Source organism: Aythya marila (assembly GCF_965140915.1).
Source record: "Aythya marila genome assembly, chromosome: 6".
In the NCBI taxonomy this organism is placed as follows: domain Eukaryota; kingdom Metazoa; phylum Chordata; class Aves; order Anseriformes; family Anatidae; genus Aythya; species Aythya marila.
This window is the reverse complement of record NC_139047.1, coordinates 35,305,314-35,314,505: the sequence shown is the minus strand read 5'-3', so window position 1 is coordinate 35,314,505 and position 9,192 is coordinate 35,305,314. Positions and strand designations below refer to the sequence as shown.

The window sequence follows — 9,192 nt, the reverse complement described above, 5'->3', positions numbered from 1 at the left end:
AATTACTTCAATAGCATGATTGTGAGCACCCGTGGGGCCATAATGTGAATGGTCTTTATTAAGGAATAGACTGAACTTCTGACTATCTTTCTTCCAGTCATTTCCACAGGCTATAAACAGCGCCTGGTTTGTTGCTATTAAAAGAGTCTAAAGACGACGATGCTGAAAAGCATTACTGTTTAAGTACTCATGGCTTGACATGAACATGAAAAATATTTTCTTGAAAGTGAAGTGAATTTGGGTTCTTCAGAATGTTAGGGTTTCATTAGGAAGTGGTTATGTTGAATACTTGTGATATAGTGGGATAGTATTTTGTTTTTATGTTTTTCATTTTAATTGCTGGTCATTACCCCTCTGTTTCGCTTGATTTTTTTGGACATTCCAGTCCATGGGAGGTCAGAAAATATCATGGGGCCAGTGGGTTCAAACACTTTTTATGTTTTCTTGGTGGTATTTTCTGCCCATTTTAGTACCTGATGAAAGAGCCTGGTCTTGGTTAACGATCAAGCCTCATTATGTATTTTTTCCACAAATGACTGCTCTGAGGAGCAACCTTTCCTGAATAACATGGTATTTTGTAAAATGATGCTAAGTAAAACTGGAGTAATCCATGATCTGCTGAGGTGATATTGAAGACATATCTCTTGTGCACAGCAGACCTATGCATTAATCCTATGTTTTGGGGTCTTTAATTGCTTTAAATATTTGCTTCTAGATCTGTGTTTCACACATCTTATTTACATGGTTTATTTTTCATTTTGTGAACAAATCGATAACCAGACAGACTCTTTACCACACTGGATTAGTTTTATTTATTCTCTTTGAACTTGATTAAAAAGCTGTCAAACATAAGTCTACATTTTATCAGCAGAATACTTTTACAAAACAGGGTAGGAGATGTGTATAGCTGGAAACATACATTTCAAAATGAAACAATATTTGATATATTCTAGACAGTTACCCTTTTGTTTATCCATGACAACTGAAACTAACCATCAAATGCATAAATTGATTCAAGTCTAGCCAAGTAATCCTAAGGGCATATGAAAAGGCTTTTTTTAAAGTTCTTTCTAGATGAATTTAATGTAGTTCACCAATAAAGCATCCTCAGGAGCACAATACAAATGCTACAGAACATGAGATAGCTGGGGAAAGCGGGCAGATGTACAGTGTGATGAAGAATCAAAATGGATGTTACATTAAAATGAGCAGTCATGCAATGTCTTCATTTCATGTACTGCATTTAAGTAAAAATGCCAAAGTTCCAATTTCTTTCTTTTTTTTTTTGTTTTTTTTGTTTTTTTTTTTTGTTGTTGTTTTTCAGGCACAGTTATGCAAATAGTGAGAGACTGGTTTTTTTTTTTTTTCCTTCTTCTTTTCTTTTTCTTTTTCTTTTTCTTTTCATAATTTGTTTAAATTTGTATTAAATGCATTCCTTTTTAGCACTCCTGGAGTAGGGGAATTGTTTACTTATCATGCCTTTAACTTTCAATACATATCAAAGAGAAAGATAAATTATACTCAGATTACCTACATAAAATGTGGTATCTGTTTTAATTTGCTGCTTTTTATTCCATTTTCTACCAGTCTCCTCAATTACCATTTGTCTTTCTGTGCCATTGCATATGTTGGTAAACAGCATTTTCTATGGTCCTTGGCCATATGCTGTATGCTCAGCTTGCAAAAAAAATGACACTTGGAGTGCTAGCATAATGAAACTCTCAAAGGGTTAATGCAGAATACATATAGGCAAATGTTGACAATATTTTTTATTCCAATGTTTGAAAATTAAACACAAAATCATCATTAAGTTTTCACAAAATGAGGCATCTGTCACTTGAAAGAAAAAGAAATATTTCAGAAATATGTTTACAGAAATGTAAAAATATTAGACATCAAGACAGATGTGAACGTTTTCAATAACAGGCCCTGTCTGTCAGTCTTCCTCAGAGACGAAGATCTTGCTGTACTCACTCAACATAAGTTCAACTATCTGGTTTTGGTACAGCATGTGGACTGCCATGTTCCCTGTCTCCTTTTCAGGTCTAAGGAGTGTTGGTCCAAACACAATTCCTAAGCTTTGTGTTGACATAAGATTCACGGATTCCTTGGCTGCTATCCTGTTGACGAAAGGAAAGAATTGGTTAAAAAAGGGGGATGTCAAAGGAGTCGCTATTGCATTAGAAGCATACAGAGGCACTTTCCATTTTTTATTTGTTTTTTACTGATTCTCTTACCATGGATGTTTGGTTGGTTGAGTTAGCAGAAAGGAAGAAAAGAGGGAGGGAAGTGATAACTTCTGCCAACCTGACGAGCAATGAAAAGAGATGGAGGTCTAAAGCCCAGCCTACAATTCACTTATATCAGGGTACTGTTTCCTGCTTTCTGGTGACTGATCATTAGTGCATGTGTGTACTGTAAGGAAATAATTTCTGAGCTCATACATTTAGATGCTGAAAATAGGGGGTGTCCTTTATGTTAATCAATACACTGAATCGCGCACTGTTGGTGCTAACAGTTTTGTTGGCTTCAGGAAGAAGCCTCCCTGCTTCTTGTAGCATGGTCTCCTGCACTGAAAGAGTTGGGAAAATATAAAAGGGTCGTTAATATAAAGCTCATATGAAACACATTCTTTCTGCTAATTTAAATCCAATAAAGTTAGTATGCTCAGAAATGAATTGTGAAATTTATATAACTAAAGACTTTTGCATGCCTTATCCTGACACAAAGTTTCTTAAGAGACACTGAGACCACATACCTTAATGGGATGACTTAGAAAATAATAGTAAGGATTATAACCTTTGATATCTTTATTACCCACAAATTATGAGAGGGGGACCATTATTATTAAAAGTTGATCTTTTGTCTGTATTAAGACTTAATATTCTTGTGGAAATGACATTAAGGATTGAGAAGTCTGGTCTAAGAACAATATAGGTTTAATGGATGGAGTTTAGGTAGGCAGTTTCGCATAAATCTCCGCAGTGGTGAGTATGAACTAAGTAGAAATCCATTTCCTTCCACCCTCCAGAATATATAAAATATCCTAGGCTGGAAAGACTAGTAAATGAAGATACGTATTTTACAAATAAATTACACAGCTTTACTAGGAATGTGAACTAAATGTGACTTTAATATGTAAACGTTTGAATTTATGGATGCTTCCCTAACTGGTTAGTTTTAACTCAGATATTTCAAGTGTACTGTTGAAGCCAAGTCCTGCTTTCCACCTTCTCTCCCTATTTGTTACTCATTCACCTTTTTAAAGTCCAGAAAGCAATTTAAAAATCATCATAGCTGTCTCTGTTTCACTATACCTATTACTGAATTGACAGCAATCTTAACTATAAATGAAAGAAACTTCTTGGGTTCAGGCACTTAAAAAAAAGGTTTCTTTCATGTTCGTGGGCGTTCGTTGCACAGCAAAGAGTATCTTCTTGTGGATTTCTGCCAATCTTGTCATTTACCACATTCCTTGAACATTGATGCTCATGGATTTTTCCATATTTAAATAGGAAACATTACTTAGTTCTGCCTCATGCTTGTAACCGTGGTGTCCATTGCACAAAACACTCTCCATATGGCACTAATCAGATTGGCTTAATTATTTGTTTCTTAAAATATAGCATCTTTACTATAAATTAAAAAATAATTATGTTTCCTCTGTGGTAAGATTAACATATCATCACTTAGGAATCCAGAAAGTCTCAAAAGTTAGTAGTTTTGTTGCCAAATGACTGTGTGGGCTTCTGATGGACGTCACACATATTTATCACAATTAAAAAAGTTTGTCACAGGGATGGCAAGGTTATTTTCCTCAATGCTACTTATGCAGAACATACATGGAGTTTAAGGTGTCCTCATGAGAAGGACTTGTTTTTGTTGAGCTTGCTACATGCTAGAAGTTGGAAACCTTATACAATATTTGCAGATGACATTAGGCATAGTTAGAGATGTTAGTTCACCAGGGAAAAAATCCTATTCAGCAGCTCCATGGTTTTGCAGTGAGGTGGTATTGATGATGGACAGCATGGACAGCATCAATGAAGCTGGATGAGAAAGACTTTGCAGGGAGCAGGAAGTAATGGACCATGGATGAGCAGAATCAGAGTAAAGAATAGTTGTGGTGGGGTGGGAAAAGGGCTTGATAAAATGAAGAGAGAAGGGATCTGATTACGTTCTTCTGTAAAATTTGGAGCAAGATTATAGCATCACCTAGGTTGGAAAAGACCTTCCAGATCATGAAGTCCAACCATCAAGATGCTATTTCTGATGTGAACACAGAAAATGGAGGATGGATGGCCAATCCCTCTGCCCTTGCCTGCCGAAACCTTCTGACAACTTTGCTTTCCCTGGAGATGCAATCCTGCACACAAAGACCTGTTTGAGTGGAGACATTGCCAGTCATGGCCTGCAATCACTCAACTCTCAGGAGGTGACAGTATGGCATGAAGCATGATGCTCATGGTGTGCATTAGTGATGGAGAGGAACCTGTTGCAGTGCACTGACATGGAGCATGGCACTGAAAACATCCACAGAGGGGGCCTGTAAGTCTAGCATTAGTCTAATAATTATTATATGGACAAAATCTCTTGAAAATTCTTCAGGTTTTCTATCTATTATTGCAGTTGTACTTGTTTTGATGACCATAACAAAAAAAAATTCTAAGCCAAGAAAACAGAATTACTTTTCAGGAAAGTCTCAGTAGTTAAATGATTTGTGGCAAAATACAGCTACTGGAGGGGAAGAAAGAAGGAATTCAATCCAGCCCGAAGAAAATAATTATGACTTTGGGACCTTATGCCATTTTAAATTACAAATATTTACCAATGAAATTCCATAACTGATGTTTTTTTCATCTGTCCACACAAGGAAAAAAGTCAAAGCAAAACAAAAACAAATATATACAATTTAAGCTGTTACTGTAGCTGCTAAGTGAAACTCAGTTGTTAAAAGGGAAAACCTTAAAAAATGGGCAAGAATTTCTTTTTTCTGGCACAAAAAAGAACAGAAAGAGTAACACACTGCTTAGAACATAAAAAGTGAAAGGAAATGCCAGAGCTACGTTCTGTCAAGCCTAACTGAAAGGAGCAATGATCCATCAATTTAAGATTATTTTAACAAAACAATCTGTAATCCAGTGCTACAGGTGTTGGAATCACATCAAGAAATTGCTGGGCATTATGGTGTGAAAGATTTTTTCCCCCAAAATAAATGAACGGAATTGCTAACTTCAAGAATGGTGTAAGTCCTTAAAGATCACAAGTCAGGAGACATACAGAAAATACAGGTCTCATTATTAATAGTAATGAAGTTAATGATGTATTAAAACAGCAGAAGTGTCTGATAGGAGGGCTCCAGTGTCAATGGCAGATATATAAGTAAAAATACTTTAAGCTTTGGTTGTTGCTAAGGCAACTGTAAACTGGAAAGCTTGCGACCGAGAGCAGGGCAACCCTACGGCTGGAAGGGTCATGGTATGGTGGGTTTGGCTCTCCAGTTTAATTAAACCTATACTTTTCAAACTCTATAAATAAAATCATTATTATTTTTGACATTCAGAAAGCACACTGGATTATTATTTCAAACACATTAGGTGTTATGAAATGTTCTTCATCCATTTCTATTCTGTAGAAACTACCGAAGAGGAGAAAGCACATCAATGATGGCTCTGATTCCTCACCATTTTAATGTTCTACTGCACATGAATAAAATAGGTAAGTTGGTGTCTTTAGGGAGGAAAACCCCAATTCAAATGGAACTATCTTACTGTAAGCTGAAGAGTGTTTGAGGACAGAGCTGTCCTTTGCCAGATGAGAGGAGAACCTTTCACTCCTACCTTCTTAGCCTTTTCCAGCTCACGAAGATTTGTTTTCTCAATGTTTGGGGTCCCTAGTAGAACCAGTTTTAGACATGCATAGTACTCTTGTACTCTGTAAGTGTTCTAAATTATATTCAAGGGTAACTTTTAAATAAGACAATCATATTGCTCTTCCATGAACTAGAAATATTGCTTATGACTGAAGGGCAACACACAGCAAAATAAGGTCATTGAAGTAAGAAAGTATCATTGGGTAAAATACTATGGACCAGAATGGAAGTGTATGAAATGCAACCCTCTGGAGTCAGCAGAGACCCAAGAGACAAAAGTAGGTTTTTATCTTATCAGGACCTTGACCACCAGCATTCTGCATCACATTTGGTTTAACTAGAAAAATCACTGTCATGAGAGAATGAAATCAAGATCTAAACAGAGGCCAAGAAAGATTAAAGATACATGGGAATAAAGAAAACTCCCCAGAAAGGAAAAACTGTGTATTTGTGACATCCATCTTCTTGGTATAGCAAGTAACCCTACAGAATAGGAACAGACTGCCCTCGTGCTAGGAACCACTGCCACAGCTCAGCCAGGTGTAGAGTTGGGCTGTTTTGAGACATAAATTCCTGTGCCCTGCCTCAGTGGGCCAAAGTCTGCATGTTCCATTGATTCTCTCTACCGATAATTATCCTCAAATTAGCTAATACCCATTTCCTATAGATAGTCAGTGGTAAGCAGATGTAATGTTTCAGCTTCAGGACTCTGCCTGGGGATGGCTCAGCTGCCTTCTTGGCTGAGTTTACTCACCTTCAATATAGCTCTTCTAACAGACCTTTTCACTGCACTGCTACTTTATGTGGTAGCTTTCTGACTATTGCAGAGCTCCTGATCAATTTGAACATGCTAAAATATGACTCTTGTGACGAACAACGTTTAGCTCCACATTTTATGCTCCTCTCCTTCCCAAAAGCTGGTTCATGGGATTTAAAAAATAACAGGTATTACATACTTTGCTTTAGTGACAAGACATTTGGGGAGAAATCATCCAAGCTTGAAATAAAATCTTTATTGAAAGCAATTCTACATCCATGCCAGTCAGATACATTGTATGATCAGAAGAGATGTCCCAGGGGAAAGCTCGGCGCAGTAGACAGGGTTGATTACTTGGACCTCCTGTCAGTTCTTAACTCACTGACAATGGCTGAGACATTCAGTACAACTTTGTTTCCTTTATTTGGAAGTAAAGTTAATATACTTACCTTAACTGTGCCAAATGTACTGGAAAATAACCTGATAATAAAACGTACCATCCTACTAAGTGATAATGTCTGTGTGTGTATAAGCACATTTTGGCAGGGCTTGTGCAGACGGGTTTTTCAGTGTTAGAAAAGAAGCCCAAGTACAAAATGATGCACAGATAATCCATTAGGTTTCTTCTCAGTGTACTTTTTTTCTTTGTAAGTCCTGTTACATACTTTCCTGAGACACAACATATTACTGCATCATCATTTTCTACTGTAAACTTATTTGAATTCAGCTATAGGGGTTGTTCTTTATATAAAACGTGTTTTTTTTTTGGTACTAAAAAGACAACTGAACTACAAAATTTGGCTTTGACAGAGATCCTAAGCCACAAACAATAGGTGCCATTTTATAACAGGTCACAGCCTTGCAGAGATATCCATATCTTGAGGAAACTCTGTTGCCAGTTTAGGACAGACACCAAAATGCATCCACTGTGGAGGAAGAGTGCACGGCTTGTGCACATCTTAACCCCATCTTGAGAGAATCACTGAAATAATCAGTGGTTAAGTGAGCCCCTGATACCATAAGCTCTACTTAGGCAAACTGTTCAATTCATTGCACTGCAATGTAGATAAATGTAAAATTTAGTAATAAATTGGGATTCTTGATATTTTATGAATGCAAACTAAACCTCATTATTATTTATGTCCTGGCTTTATGGATGATTTGCTCAGTCATATTACAGTGGTATTCACCAGCTGATGAAGCTAAGGAAAAGCAAACATTATCAGCTGAATTCCTGGCTTGTTTGTGAAATCTGTACACCTTGTTATGTGTGTGTGTCGAGGGGCTTTGTGTGTACCTACAACCTGAGGTTGGTGCTTATTGCAGAGTTCAAAACTCCACAATATCCACCCTTTTCATACTGTGCCATGGGGTTTCCTCCACAACAAATGTACCGAATGCAGAGATCACAGTGCATTAATAGAGTTTTAAGCTATTTTCTTCTGCTGGTGTAAAATGCAAAGGCACTTTAAATTCCTGTTTCCTCCACAGGTTGAATTTGGAACAATAGTGATCTGAGACTGGAAATAGAGAAAGCAGGTCATAGCGTATGATACGTTATGAGAGGGGTCAGAAATAGTTCAGACATACTTAAGAGCTTGCTTTTGCTGAAAATAGCCTCGATGGCTCCTGGCCTACAGAAACTCCATAGGCTTCCTGTGCTCTGCAGCTGTGGGTTCATATTACATTTCTTTGGGAAAAATCCCTTCTCTTCAGTTGCTCTGGGACACAAGAATGAGAGCTCGATGCTGTCTTCTGCAGACTGGCCTTTAAAGCTGACCATTGGGTGGCTATATTTAGTGCCTGGACAGCTGACAGGGACCCGCTGGAGAAGGGGCTTCCTCAGGGGATCCCCCATGTATCGTACAGCACGAGCTCTCCCTGGGCGAACTGCCTTGGAGTCCAGCCCGAAATGAAAATCATAACTAAACTAGCTCTGAAGATCAGTTCACAGTTGGCTGAATAGACTCCGAAAAGCTGAAGAAAAGCATTTATTCTGGCTTACCCTGGTTTAATAAGAAAACAGTTTAAAATAAAGACTTTTCACCATTGTGTGAACTTTGCTACCTGTATGACCTGCTTTCTGAAGAGCACGTGTGCTCACACCTCCTGGAGTAGCTCTCATGGAGAAAGTCTTCGTTTTCTAGGTGACTCAGGCCAAGATCTAAAAACACATTTGAGTGTCTGAAGGGGCGCAGGCAGAACGTAGGGGCCTGGCTCAAGAATGTGCTTTGGAAGAGGTCCCCTTGCTGCCTCTACACCCAGCTGTGGCCATATGAAGGGGACAGGGTAACTTGGTGCCTGCCTTGTGCCAAAGAGGGCCTCAAAACCACATGTGCTCTCTGCCTTCCTTGTGTAGCCCCATTGGGGAGCCTGAAGAAGTGGGAAGCACGGGTCAGATGCATTCTCCAGTTGTGTGTTAATCAATAATTGCATCTTGCCAAGTACACGAACAGTTCTGGGAACAGAAAGCAGGGCAGGCACTGCCATGCTAACAGATGCGCTCATTACAAGTTAGCAATTCCTGCCAGGGATTCTGCTGTCTCCTGGGCTTAGGACTACG

At 38.2% G+C, this 9,192-nt stretch overlaps 1 protein-coding gene across 4 annotated transcripts in view; it reads right to left on the bottom strand.

The window, feature by feature from the left end:
* Positions 1-803: 803 nt before the first annotated feature.
* Positions 804-9,192, bottom strand: part of ARHGAP15 (Rho GTPase activating protein 15) — a 332,136-nt gene continuing 323,747 nt past the window's right edge. For all 4 annotated transcript variants that reach the window (XM_082763341.1, XM_082763342.1, XM_082763340.1 and 1 more), the window contains one exon: positions 804-2,120. In XM_082763341.1, coding sequence (XP_082619467.1) covers positions 1,937-2,120 — 184 coding nt within the window. In that variant the 3' untranslated portion in view covers positions 804-1,936. The remainder of the gene's footprint in view (positions 2,121-9,192) is intronic.